This window comes from Calidris pugnax, unplaced genomic scaffold (assembly GCF_001431845.1).
Source record: "Calidris pugnax isolate Ruff unplaced genomic scaffold, ASM143184v1 scaffold18, whole genome shotgun sequence".
NCBI lineage: Eukaryota > Metazoa > Chordata > Aves > Charadriiformes > Scolopacidae > Calidris > Calidris pugnax.
The window spans coordinates 7,689,910-7,704,615 of record NW_015090812.1 but is presented as its reverse complement, the minus strand read 5'-3'; the positions used below and the strand labels follow the sequence as shown (position 1 = coordinate 7,704,615).

At 49.7% G+C, this 14,706-nt stretch overlaps 1 protein-coding gene across 1 annotated transcript in view; it reads left to right on the top strand.

Moving 5' to 3' along the window:
* Positions 1-14,706, top strand: part of FOXE3 (forkhead box E3) — a 42,273-nt gene that overhangs the window by 26,521 nt on the left and 1,046 nt on the right. Inside the window, exon 3 of the mRNA XM_014938940.1 lies at positions 2,659-2,787. Within this exon, the coding sequence (XP_014794426.1) occupies positions 2,659-2,787 (129 nt within the window). The remainder of the gene's footprint in view (positions 1-2,658; positions 2,788-14,706) is intronic.

Below are 14,706 nucleotides of genomic sequence, written 5' to 3'. Positions count from 1 at the left end.
CCCCGATGTCCTCACGGTCACAGACAGTGCTCAGATGGAGGAGGGAGGAAGGCACAGATGAAAAGCTCCCAGGGAGGAGGTGGTGGTGCATCCCGCAACTGGACAAACAGCAAGAGGCCCACTGGGTTGTGCAAGTGCCCAAATCCTAAATATTTGCTTCTCTCCTGAACCAACCTTCTTTGCCTTCCTCTGTGTTAAGACAGATGTCTAAAGGCAGTAAGTTCCCAAGGGCAGGAAAAGCCCTTTGTACCAATCTGGGAAGGATGCCCACGCTAACTGATGTTCCTGTGCCTTCCCTACTGGGAGATGGTGGGAAGCATAAGCCAAAAGTGCCCTCTGGATGTGTGGATCCTCAGCACAGCGTGGGTACCACTGTCAGTCCCTCCTGAGCTTGCCCACCCTCGGAAATGAGCCCAGGAAAGAGGGGAAGCGTTGAAGCAGTTTGGCCTGGAGGGCTGGAAATGCGGCTGTTGCAGCGTGAAGCCTCCCTGTGCTGGGGGAGGCTGGGATCCTGCCGCTGAGTTATTTATTTAAGAAAAAAAATATTATCATTTCAGACGTTGGCAGCGTGGGGTGTATCTGCCATTGTATCAAAGATGTGGTTTTAATGCACTTTCCTCCGCTTAAATGCTATTTGCCTTCTCCTTCAGGCAATTGAATTTAAGAAAACTCTGGTTGCCCAGGTTTTGTTGAACAAATTGGCCCCTCTGCACACAATTCCCAGGAGGAGCCAGCTCTGCAGAAACTCTGGGAGCTGTCACTTCAGTGCATGGCTGGGACGGGCTGAACGGATTACCCAGCTCTGCATCGTCTGCTCTTTTATCTGTCTCAAAGCAATGGGAAGCCAGGAATAACCCCCCGGGGTTCCTCTGAGCCTGGCAGTTTCTGGAGCCCGGGGTCAGATGACTGTTATTGTAGCTAAAGGTGTTTAACCCCAATTGATTTTGACAAGCCCTATTAGCAGATCCCCCAATTACTTATCGGGTTTTCAGAGGAACGTTGTCGATTTAAGGCTGGATGCTCTAACCTGAGCGCTGCTGACAGGATGCAACAGGTACCGAAGCTGCTTCTGCAGGAGTTGATGGAAAAAACCTTCCATCAGTCTTCAGGGCCAAATTCTGACCCTTCCCCAGGGCCTGACAGCTCTTGAGGGTGTCAGACTCATCCCTGGAGAGCAACGGGCTGGAGTGAGACATATGAAGCCTCCTACCCTGCACAGCGCCAAGCATCCTTGGAGCAGCCCTGGGTTGGGCAGTTGCCTGCATCCCAACACTGGGGAACGGCACAGGAGCTGTGGGACCTCAGGCAAAGCACAGCAGAGTCCCTGGAAAGCTGCCCAGAGCAGGCTGAGGGTTGTTCCTGCTCCTTTTCAAAACTGATCTGTTCCCCAGCTGGGTCCTGGCGGGTGGAGAGGGCAGTCTGGTACCACTGGCTGCAGGTGGTGGCTGCAGGAGGGAAGGGAGATTGCTCTGCATCTTCACGTGCTCAAAATCAGTGTTTAGCCCATGGGGTTGAATTCAGAGCTCCAAGGCCCTGCTGGCTGGACCCGCTGCTGGGCAGGCAAAGAAACTGTATGGAGACTTATATCCATAAGAAATATTGAGTGAGGAGCTCTCTGAGGCTTGTATCCCAAAGACAGCTGAGATCATTTGGACTCGAATAGGAGTTATGCGCATAAATCATTTCAAGGTCTGGGCTTAACAACACTGATGATTTTTTTTCAGTTTTATTTTTTTTTAATAATGCAGCAACTGGGAAATAAAAACATCATCTAAGGAAAGAAATCACTGCATTAGTCTAATATTTTAATTAAGTCCTGTGCTGTGTCGCTGTGTGGGTCAGATGTAGGTGTTTGTAGGTGACAGCCTGCTCGTCAGTCACCCGTCCCTGGGGCAGGGAAAATGTGGCCGTTACACGTGCAAATACAGTTTAGCCCGAAAATTGCTTTCGGGCAGCAAAACAAACAGCCGCTTGGAAGCCCTGCAAGTTTCACACTTGCTTTTGCGTCTTGGTTGCTCGGGGAGAGGAGTCCCTGGCTGGGGGAAAACAAACAGCCGGCACGGCCAGCCTGGCTGGGGGCTCACACGGGCTCTGCTCGGAGCCCAGCGAGAGGCTGGAGCTGCTGGGAGGCTGCGGCAGAGTCCTCGGGGAGGTTTTGTAACAAACACCTTGTAAAACGCAAATATTTGAATAGCACAAGTAACGTGCCAGGCCAAGGAACAACTGCTCACGTATTATTTTTTTTGTTTGAGACTTAAGGGTGAACGTAAGGATTTTGCGGGGACAAAAGCGATGAATACGCTGTTTACAACCACTACGCTCATCCCTCAGTTTGTGGACAGGTTTATGAGCCATTTATTTAAAAGAGGAGAGACCCTAGCTAATCAGCAGTCTATTTATTGTTTCTTAATCATTTGACAGCATTTCATAACTCTGTCTTGTTTTCTATTATGGGCACAATTGCTTTGAGTGTGCTCATTCCCCGTGTGCTATCTCTGAAATTAATTTTCACTTTGAAAACTCTTCATATTCTTCCAAATAAAGGCTCATATTTAAATGGAAAATATTTCTTTCAGATTATTGTTTTCAAAAGAGCCAGTTTTTTGCTTTGTTTTGGGTTATTAAAGGGTTTTTTTGTTTTGTTTTGTTTCATTGCAGGCGTTTTTAGCTCAGCCTCCAGAAAGTTGGGCAACGGAGGAGGCTGCTGTAGGCGTTGGAAAACGCTCGGGGGTGACTTTGGTGCTTGATGTCCTGTGTAACCTTGGCCAAGTCACTGAACGTCTAACGGTAAGGAGGCCCTTTATGTTGATTTTTGGGGGTTATTAGTTATACGACAATGTGTCTCTGATCTCTTTGCCTGTTTGTGGGGTGTGAATAAAGGTTGAAGGAGCTGTGCTGCTCCCAGCCTCACCAGCCTGCTCTGTGCTCTGGTGGGCTCCAAACCTCTGAAGGGACTGGAGGGTTTTATTTCCACACTGGAGCTCGTTGACCTCCAGCACAGGAGATCTCATTCCCCAAACTGTTTGTCTCACGTCGTGCTTTTCACCCAGAGGTCCCAAACCACGGAGGTGCTTGCATCCTGCCGTGGGTGCAGAAGTAACTCCTCCTTCTCCAGGCACTTGGCTGCCCTCAGGACTCTTGATTTCCAGCCGTGTGAGTGCGAGGAGAAGGGGGTTTTGCCTACCCCCGCTGCCGAGCAGGCAACAGAGAGCCAAGGCAGTGGAAGGGCCCAGGAGCCGTTTATGGAGTGCTCAGCAACATCCCATTGACTTCTTGGGGGCTCAGCACCAGCTTGAATCGGGCCGTTAAAGTGACCTGCAAAGCTTTGTCTTAAAAGTGCTGTCTCTTCTCCCATCAGCTGCAATATTCAGGGGAATGCTGATATTGATGAGAAAACTCCTGGCGATGGCTGGGGCAGAAAGAAATTACTTTCCCACTAGGGAAAGGTCATCTGTGAAATTTCACGGACAGTCCCCCCATTCGCTAAACACCCCTTTCCCCTGCCTTTTTTTTTTCTTTTTTAATTTTATTATTATTTTTTTTTGGTGTGTGTAATTGCGTGTCAGACCAAGTGCACTCAGAATGTGAGCAGGGTCTGATACAAGGAGGGTGAAATGAGATAATCCATGTTTTCATCATCCATAGGCCTCTCTTTTCACGGGCCGTGGGCCGTACTTTATTAGGCTGAGCAGCTCTGGGCCTGCAAGAAAGAGGAGCCCTTTCTCATCCCGATGAGAATAGTGCAGTGAATGGATTCCAAGTGTTTACTCAGCATTTGTCTCGTGGTTTATCAAAGGAATGAGGAGGAGGTGCCGACAGACCTTTTGTCCCACTGATGTGTTATGACAATGTTCCATGAATATGCAGAATGGCAGAAGGGATTAGAGCCAGTACAATTCCCCTCCGGCACTTTTTTTTTCTTTTTTTTTTTTCTCTTCTTTTTTTTTTTTCTTTTTTTTTCCCTGGGATGTTCAGGGGTTTAAGAGTGACCTGCTCACAGTCAGGGCACTAAACATCAGATTTTCCTGCAGATAGGGGTGTAAAAATCCCACACTTGTCCAAAGCTGTTAGCATCTGACTTGAAGGTTGGCCTGTCTTAGTCACTAGCTGCTCTTTATGAAATTTCAGCTGGCAGGAACTGCCTGGCTGAAAGCTTTGTGTTTTGGGAGACATGGAGATATTGGGGCATAATTAAAACTTGAGTCAATCAGTGACACGTGAAGCCCAGGCCAGTGGTGATGTGACCGCTGGTCTCTGGTCTGCTGCTGTTGGTGTGGGCTGGCAGTGGTACCTCGCTGTGTTTTTTCTATTACTTTCCAGAGTCCTGGTCCAGGAGTTTGGATGTGATTCCATAAATGGTGCTGATATCAGGCATGGATGTTCTTCATGCTTCATGTGCCATTTTGGATGGACAGGTTAATGAGTTAACCATTGCAACACACCCCTGAGGCAGGTGATGGACATATCTCTATTTTCAATGTGGGGAGACTGCAGTAGGATGGGGAGAACAGGTAGATCACTCCACACCACCAGAGGTGCCGGGTGTAAATCCAACCTTTCCACTTGAGTTTCTGACCATTCTTCTCCGACTAACTCTGCTGAGCCATAGTCAGTAGCTATCAACCCATTATCAAGGCCGGTAATGCATTTCTATGTAGTTGAGCAAAGGTGTCCCACCAGAGAAATTACCCTCTGTTGGTTTCCTGCATCCCAAGAATCTTTTCTGTCCTGCTTCTCAAAGGGTCTGTGGGGGAGCTCCCCATATACATAAGGGAAATGATGACTTTGTGTCCTGGTTGGGTCTTATCCTGGGAAGAAGAGTGTTGGACGTGCTCACCACCGGTCTGATTCTACTCTGGTTCAAGTCAGCAAAGTGCTGCTGAGAGCTGTTAAATCCATCTGAAATCTCCCCCACCCCAACCAGAAAGGTGAAAGTAGTGTGTTTCACCCTTGCTGTTTGCTTAGGGACTTTCCAGCATGTCCTGGCTTTCTGTTCAGGATTTTGGTTGCTCTGTGAAGGATTTGGAGGACATTTGGTCAGATAAGAGGTGGGATATAGCCTGCTCCCATCAAGCTCATGGGAATCACCATGGCTGTGACGACCACAACATCTGCTGTGGAGACATCCAGTGAAGGCAGCCACAAGAGTGGGGAAACCACCACGAGCTCCTCTTTACAGGAACATTTGTGTGGTGATGCTCTGAAGATGGCCAAGGACATCAAGTTGTGCAGGGCTGCCCTGCTGCTGCCCCCATGGCATATGTGGTGTGCAGGGCTCCAGTCTGGATCCTGTGTAGAGCATCCCATGGCAGGCTTAGCCTGCAGCCACCACTGCCATTAGTTTTCCCCAGAATGTGTGGGAATTTGGGGGTTCTTCAAAAGCATGAGCTTGAATAAGACCTGCAAGCCCCTCTGGAGCGTTAGGTCTCTGCAGAACGAGGCACTTGCTGAGCATGGAATGGTCAAGTTTGTAATTGGAGTGTATGTAGGGGAAAAAGCGAAGAAAGAGGCAGAGCCTCCTTGCAAGTCCTGCCACTGGCCGTGCGGAGGTACCGCTGGCTATTGTGGCATGTTTACTCTGCTTGCTGAAGTCTCTCTCCACCCACTTGGGAACACAAGCAGTAATTAGGCTGATGAATTTTGATACGATTATCCCAAGCCCTGCTCTTGGCTGGTGGCCTGATGAATTTTGATACGATTATCCCAAGCCCAGCTCTTGGCTGGCTCCGTGAGGGCAGTTGGCAATGGATCCTGCTGATGGAGGGTACGTGCTGTGATTTGCTCACTGAGGAGGTTCTCAGTCAGTCTCGGCTTTGGTGGAGAAGTGACTACATACCTCCAGATGCCAAGGACCATTGTCCTCCTCCATGGGGTCTGGTCAGCACTGGGATGTGTTCCTGGGAGCTGATGATGAGGGACTCAAAGCACTTTGTGCTTGTCACTCAGGTCAGCCAAATTCTTGAGACTGGCTTAAAAAGAAAAGGGGTATCTCTCCTCATCTGCCTGCTTTCCCCACCATCGGCAGTACTGCATCTTTCTCTGCACTTTGTGTGTGCATGAAGGATCGTGGTTTTCATGTTATAGTCTGCAATCAGGACTCCTCAGCTGTGGTGTAAAGGAAAAAAAAAAAAAAAGGGAATAAATCCTTCTCTGAGAAACCTGTGATGGAAACACAAGGGCTGGCAGCCCTGGAAAGGAGGTCAACTTGGGACTTACAGCACAGACACTTGACTGTTGAAAAGACTTTCCATCCTTCTTTGCTCATCTTTTATCCCCTGTGATTTTACTGAGTTCTGGAGACTGTGTCTGGCCCCATCTTCCCTGGGGGGGAGCACTAAGCAGTGGAAGAACAAACCCTTGGCAGCTACCAGCCTCTGGATTTTGTGGCTCTACGAGGCAAAGCTATTAGGACCTGTTTGCAACCAGCTAATTCTGTGGTGGAAGCTGCTGAACTCTCCAGTGAGTGCTGGCTGCACGAGGGGCTCCTCTTCACCCCTTCAGCCCTGCAGTTAAGAACATATCTCAAATATCTCAGTGTCGGTGTGCTGTTCACCTGGGACTCAAGACAGTTTTTCTCACTTCTGCTCCGCCTGAACATGTTTGTGCCTCTTGGGATTGCTTTTTTATTGCTGTTGATGTTTTTTCTTTAAAAACTTTGTGGCAGGATGCAAGTGCCCAGTTCACATTGTTTTGGATGGGAGTTGGTTTCCTAAATTGGTCTTTCAAACCTCTCCCAGACTCTTTAGGCTGGAAAAATGATGACCAGATCCTGACTTTTTTCTTTTTTGACCCACTCCCAGGCTCGGTCCAGGTTTCCTATGTGTTTTCCTCCTGTCCCAGTTTCCCTCCCTGTATGGTGGGGGACAAGCTGCCCATTTTTGATCTTTTAGGTCTTTGAAGATGTGCCATGCCTACTGAAAGTGGCCCAGGCAGGAAATTTTGTGCAAACCTTGTGCACTGCAAGTTTGGTGTAAAGAAAACGGGTAATATTCAGTCATCTGAGCACCCTTCAAAGAAGAGCAGGTAGTACAGCAAACTGAGTGAGAAAGGGAAAGGGAGCAGCTGATGTTCAGTTTTCTCTCCTGATTTTTCCTGTGCTTGCAGAAATCCAGATCTGGCCTGCCCCAGTTACCTCCTGGAGACCTTCAACTGCTGTTTTCTAGCTGATGATTTCTTGCCATTCTGAAGGGGAATTCTTCCCACAGCACTAAGGGACCCCACCTCCCCCCCAGCCTGACTCCCGTCGCAAAGCTCTGCTGAAATATTTCATTCAACATTTCTTCTGCAAGAACAAAACATCCTCTTGGTCACCCTTGGGATAGAAATCCCTCCTTTCCCCTGGTACCTCATTATCTCAGGCGTCAGCTGGTGAGGGAGGTCAATGTCCTGTTTTGCACCTATCCTGTTGGGTAACCAGAATCCAAGCCAGGCTGCAAGTCCAAATCCATCTCCCTCATCCTTTGTACTCAAGCTGGCAGTACTAGAGAGAGTTGACCTTATCATCAATCTTCTAGGTGAACCCTGAGACTTCTTCAGCCTGTTACGTTATCAAAAAGTGCAGTTCCTCTCAAGCATTGTATCAACCCTTCTGATCCTGGCCACAATGTGGCTTTGAACTGGCAACATGAATAGAAAAGAGGCAGGACTAGGAGTGCAGGTGCTTTGAACCTCTCTCAAGTCCACCCCTGTATGGACCACCAGGGTTTCCTGCCAGAAGATGGGCAAATTAGTGACCTGCATCATGGTGCCTGGGGTGAGGACTGTGAGCAGGGAAAGTGAGTTGCAGGAAATCCCTGGAAACTGCAGGCATGCAGACAAAAAGCCAACAGAAAGAAGTATGAGGGGCTTGAAGCCCCAGAAGAGAGGTCATGGCCCCCATATCTCACACTGCCTGAACAGGCTGAGGAAGTCCAAGTGCTGCTTTGGGAGGAACAAACCTTCCTAGGTCATAGAGGTGGCCCAAATATACTGCTGAATGGCATCAACTGTTTCTCATCCAAACAGAAGCAATTCAACAAAGCTCACATCTTGACTAGTCGGGATGCAGCTGGGGTACCACTGCAGAACCAGAAGCGATGTGGTGTGGTCCTCCAGAACAGCTACTGCAGAACAAGAGGTGATGGATGAACCCCAAACACTCTCCCCAGGCACTCAGCTGACAGAAACCACCCAGGACCTGGATGCTGGTGCCAGCTGCCTACCTGCATCAAACACTGCTGTGATATGGAGATTCCCATCTCTGCTGAAGGACCCCAGTGTCCACAGAATTTCAGAAGCCACAGGTGGAAATGAATTAACTGAATCTCTGTGGATCCTCAAAATAAAAAAAGTCTGGATTGATTCTCCCAGCCCCAAGTAGCATCAACCAGGGATGGTTTTGGCTAGAAAGAATGTGAGACAAACACTGTGATTCATACTTGTCCAGTCTGATTTGAATCTGAATCATCTCTTCTGCCTTCTCACGAGGAAATGATGTGATGAACCCCTGGCCTGTCATGGCTGGAGACCCTTTTACTGTACCACATGCGCTTTGAAGTCATTGCATGAGATCTTAGCTATTGATCATTTGTGGAGTGGTCTCAAAGGCACATGAGGTCTTCACAACCTTAGCCAAGTTGGCTCCTTTCCAGACAACCAGCTGCTCCACCAACACAGACATGTGATGAGATGTACCCATTTTGGGCAGAAGGGCTGGGCAGTGGCCAGTTCACTCCCTCTGTACCTGGAGAACTTGAAGGTTGGTGCCTTGCTTCTGGACTTGTTTTCTCCTGTTTTCTTGTCTGGCTTTAGGATGCCAAGCAGAGGCAGTGTGCTTGACTGCCAACCCCTGGTTCTCCATCAGCGCTGTGGGTCTTGGAGACCCCCCTCCAGGCTAGCAAGTGAGCATCCTTCCCCCTTCTGGGTGGGAGGATGTCTGCTCTCTTTCCCCCCAGATCACCATCATCATCTTGTGGCTTCACCTCTGCACCCTGGCTGGGATGCTCTCCCCACTCCCAGCCCTGCTCCATCCCCACCTTCTCAGGAGACTCGATGTCCTACCCAGCCTCCATCCAACTGGTCCCACCAGCTCGTGGGGTGCCTCGTACCTCCTGCTGAGGTTCATGCTCTGCCTGCGCTACCAGGAGGGGATTGAGAGAGGTGCCTGGCTGGGCTGGGGGGATTAAAGAGCCTTTGTTTCAAAAGCATGTTAAGTGGTGAGAAAAAAACAACCTGCCAGCCTGGCTGCAGGCAGATCAGGCTGAAGGTACAAGACGGAGGGAAATTTTCCATGACAGAGGTGTGCTCCTGGCCTAAGGGAAGGGAAAAGGCTATTATGGTTGGAGTGAATGAAATCAATGCTGGCAGGAGCATTAAACAGAGGAAAAAGAGGGAGGTTAGTGAGCTGGCAGAGTGGGATTTTAACAGTCTGCCTGGGCTTGTAACGAGTCGGTCTGGTAGTTGTAAGAGCAACAAATTGTCAAGGAAAAAGGGAAGTTTTGCAGTGAAGTCCTTTCCTGGGAGTCCTGGTGTGTCGCATCTGGGGCACTTGGGTCTCAGTTCCTTGATTTCATTGAAAAACACAAGCCTTGGCAGGTTTGGGGGGCTACCTGGAGCAGGGTCTGTGCAGCAGAAGTGATGCTCACGTGGCAGCTAACAAGCACGGGGGCAGAAGCAAGGCTTGCCAGTATGGGGGGTGCTCAGGCTGTGTGGGGTCAGGGAATGGGAAATAACATGGGAATGAACTCCAGCTGCAGTGCCCATGTCCAGGTTAAGATTTCCTGCCTGTTCCTGTCCCGTTCTTATGATCCCCAGATGAATTTGCAGAGGTTTTCATCAAGCCCAATGGGCCAGGTTATTCCATGGACCTGGCTGCTTATTTATGTGGTGAAAACATCAAAATTTCTGGGGAGGGGCCATGAACAAGCCTTGTGGAATGACCCTGCAGGACACTGAGCTTTAACCTCTACCTTGTGTCCTCTAAACAAAGCCCAGGAAACCTGGTCAGTGTGCATCAGCGTTTTGTTGTGAAGGGACAATTTTTTAAGGTGAATAGAGATAGTTGGAAAGCAGGAGACCAAGGTTTCTTGTGAAGGTTTGCTCTTGCAGGGGTTGTCCTCAGTAATTTTGTGTGATGGTTTCTTCTGGTTGCTGCCATAGCCTGGATCCTTCCAGGATAGAAGGATGGTCAGAGAACAGTAAAAACTGTGCCCTGCTCAGAGCAGTGTGTTGGCGAGTCATTCTCACCAAGAGATGGGTTTTGGACCTGTGCTATGGTTGTATTGCAATGATCGTAACCTTTTGGGTTTCTAGAGTATTTAATATTGCTTTATAAAAACAAATATGTAAATGTTCCTTGCTAACCCCATGCATGGCCCACACTTTGTTCTTATCAGTGCATTGAAGCCACCAGGCAGGACAGGTGAGCCACCAGGGAGAGGGACCAGCTCAGCCTGGCCCTTGTGCGTGGGCTTTTCTTAGGCTTGGGGTTTGGCCACGACGTACAGACCTGGGGCAGGCAGGAATTTTGACTTCCCTATAATGGTGAAAAATAGTTTACAAGTTTCTTTCTTTAGGAATATTTTCCTGCTGTTTCCTAGTTTGGTAAATGCTTTACCTGTACTTTTTGTGAATAAATGATTTTGCCTGGACCTTGCTGCATGATTTCCTACAAATACATTAGTGACTCAGAGTTAGTTCTCAGGAATAATTGATTTGCATTTGTTACCCACCTTCTGCATCTTGAAGAAATGGAACAGCTCAGGAAAGATGCCTAATTTTGGCTCCTTTGACCCCAGGCTGTCATTGCCCAGTGTCCTGGGCTGTTTTTTGCATGGCTGGTGATCCTGTCACTGAGCAGTGCGGTACCCCGACTCCTGCATGTGTGCTAGTTGTGGTTACAAGCCATACAGTCGACCTTCTGGGTCTCCTGTTTTGCTCTTGTTGCTGTTCTCCATCACATGTTCCTCCTCTGAGAGTCGGCATCCCGTGAAAGAAATCTCCCAGGAGGAAAGGATTTCCTCCCACCGCCTTGCTGTAGTCACCTCATCCTAATGTATTGAGCTCTTATGTGAGTGATGTGATCTGCCTTCTGGTGGCAAAGCCTTCCCATCACATAGAGTAGCTGTAGTGGGAGTGTTTCGCAGGCTTCTTCTGAGGGTCTCCATCTGGAATTTTGGACTATGGATAGATTCATACAGGGATGGGCTGAGGGTGGGAATGGACCCGACTGCTATTATTTCAAGGCGGTGGTACTCATGCAGCTTTCAACCATGGAAGTCCCTGAATGTTTGGTTGCTAGTAAGGTGAGGGCCATGCTAAAAGCACCATCAGCAGGTCGTGTATCATTGAAGCATCCCCCAGAGACCATTGCTGGCTTTGAGGCTGGAGGATGCTTTGGACGGCTCATTCTAGCAGTCCTTGGGTGAAGAACCAGAGAGGTCCTCACTTCCAAGGGCCCCATCCCCTCTTCTTCCTTGCATATCCCAGGGGTGGCTCAGATATGGATAACTCTGCTTTATGACTAAGGGGAGGGCTCTGCAAACAGGGATGCTCCAAGCGCAGCTCTCCCCAGTGCAGATATCGAGGCTGTGATTTATGTGTGAGACATTTCTAAAGGAGGCTGCAGATTTAGTGCAAATCAGTTTGGGGGCTGGAGGTAAAAGAGCAGTTGAAATCTCTCTGCGCACTCAGTTGGGAGGAACTGACGCAGAAGGCAGCAGATGATGGCAAAACATACACATACTTAGTAAATGTGATTTATTTCCTCCCTCATCACCTCATTTTGAAGAGAGATCCAGATCGCATTTGTTTGGTAGCCATCTTTATTATCATCTTCCACCTTTTTATAAAAGATCTGGGACAGGAAGAGTACTCTGAGTTATAAAGCATACATGGGAATTAGAGTATGTCTGGTTTGGCTTTCCTTATTCAACGGTAAAACACATTTTGTTTCCTGTCTGTGTGCTCCTACCCGCCTCCGTCCCGCTGTTTTATCCGTCTGTCAAAACTAGGTTGACATCTGGGTCCTAACCCAGTGAAGTCGAGAGCAATTTAAGTGGTCCCATCAGCTTTAAAGGAACTACTCACCAGCTGGAGTCTCAGCCACCCCACAGCCCGAGACGGAGCCAGGGCTTCTCCCACCGCGTGTAAAATGATGTGAGATCAGGGCCTTGGACTATAAACACTTCACACAGTTGGGTCTTCGTGTCCCGTTGTCTGGATGAGATGTCTCTTCCTCTTCTAGATGTGATTTCAGGTGCAGGCAGCTCCAGCCCCGGCCATGCTGTTGGGTTTTCATTTCCAACTCCTTTTCTGATGTTCAGATGAATAAAAAAGAAGAAAGTGAGCGATAAGCAAGGGCTGTTTGATATGATGGATTAAGAAAATCAATGTTTGATATGATCGATTGCTGTTCCTCCTTCACACCCTGTAAGCCTTTTCCCTCCCAAACCCATTCTTGTTAGATCGGAACACATTAAAATCCTTGCATTGACATGAAAATCTCACCAGCTAATACCTGCAGAAATGAGGGTTTCTGTCTCCTGCAGGGGGTTATTTTATTTTGTGCATCCTGGAGTGATCTTTAGTGATTCCCTTCTTGGGAATCTGTCCTGCCACCCCCTCCAGTGACTGGAAAAGTCAGATCCTCTGACTGAAAAGAACTGGCCACATTCAGATACTTGGTCAATTTAAAAGCATGCTCTGGAAAAAACAGGAATCTTCCATCCCTTTCCCCTCAACTCTCCCAATGTGAATGAGTAGCCCCTGCCATGCCCTTGATTTGCTTTCCTCCATGAAGATCCCTAACTTCTGTGGAGAAAGGCACCTTTCCCTAATGCCACGTTTCACCCTTTCTCACCTGTTCTCAGTCCTCCAGCCAGCACCTACGCTCCGGTTATCCCCATTTGGTAGAAGGGAACTTGAGACAATTTACTCCAACAGCAGCTTGTCTGTGCCAGAGCCCAGGACTGGACCCAACATGGCTCTGTTAGACCCATACTTCCCCACCTGAGCTCTGAGGAGAACAAAAGAAGAGCCACAAATACCTGCAGGAAAAATAAAGCAAGAACAAACACATGTGCAGACACAAGCAGGGGAACGAGCAATTGTGGGAAATAAGCTGGTCAATGAACTTTTACTTGGACTGTACAATACAACCACGAGGAAATGCTTAAAGGAAAAGAATCTTTTCCAAAAGGCTGCATGGCTTTTAAGCTTAAAAAGGAAAGGAGGAGGATGATACGACCTGGTTGAGCTCACCTACTGCCCCTGTGGAAAAAGGCTTTCATCCCACTCTGCTGTTTGAAATTCTTTTAACCAAGTGACGAAGTTGAAGGCTGCAATTTTTACTCCACTTGTGGGATACGTGGAGGGATCTGCCACTGCATTAATGGTGTAGATATTTCCACCTGTCTTCTCAGGACATAGACACGTATCTACATGTAAAGCTGTGACCTGGCTATAAAAGTCCTCCCCGTTTGTCCAGCCCACCCTGATGCAGCAGCTCCCTTACCTGTTCCAGGCCGGGCTCTCCACAGGTGGGCATCTGCCTTAGAGGTGATGCTCAGCAGCAATGATTGAGGACAGTGTGAAAGCCCGCAGCTTTTTTTGGTGCTGATAAAGCAGCCAACAGTCTCCCAGCTCTGGTATTGGCATATGCCATGGATGGGGGGGCTGCGGTTCTACTCCACCAGGTCTGGAGCGCAGGATGAAATCTGAAGAGGTTTTCTGTGAAACTCTGCAGAACTTTCTGAGTCCGGTGTCTTCCTTCAGCTTCAGCCACGAGCTCAGTCCCTCTGCAGTAACAGAGAGGATGAAATCTGAAGAGGTTTTCTGTGAAACTGCAGAACTGTCTGAGTCCGGTGTCTTCCTTCAGCTACAGCCACGAGCTCAGCCCCTCTGCAGTGATAGAGAGACCCCACATTCTTCCTCTGTCCACCCCTAAGATGCCATCCCTGTCCCGCATCCCTTGCCCACCCCACGGGAGGCACCTGCGGGCATCCCCGAGCTCTGCAGCCCATCTTCCTTTCTCCTAGGGGAAAAGCAGATATTTTTCCCAGGACTTCCTTACGCAGGAGATTGCACCAGGCTGCAAAGTAACTAAACCGAGGGGATTGGTTTTGGGGAGAAACCCCCGGCTGTTGCCACCGCTGCGTCCGGCGCCGCCGCTGAGTGCTTTTCCCGGGGAGAAAGAATAAAAAGACAACGAAATCCAAGCAGCGGGGGGGTCCCGGCCGGAGGTTACCTGCTCTGCTGCTGGGGGCCGGCTGCGGCACCGAACTCGCCCTGATTTGGTGGTCGGGAGTCGTTTCGTTTAGTTTTTCTCCTGGGAGGACCCGTCGGTTACCAGGAAAGCGAAGCGGGAGGCAGAACGGCCCGGGGGCGGGCCCCCCCGCCGCGCTGGCACCCGGGACCCCCGGGGGAGGGACCTCTGGGGGGGACACGGCTGCCAAACCAAACCCTGGGGAGAGGCTGGGGGATTTAGCCCTGGGACTCAGGACCCCTCCCCAGGGGCCGCCTCCTCCTCCTCCCGCCGGGGGAGAGGGGTCGGGGCGGGCCGGGCACCGCACGCCCCTCCGGGGGGTGGGGGGGGGACATCCCTATATATTGCAAAGCGACTCGGGACCGACCTCCCCATCGCCGGGAGCTGCCGCGGCGCCTGCCCCCCCTTCCCCTCCCTTTCCCCTTTTTCCCTCCCCTCGGGGGGGGCTCTTTCTCCCGTCTCCC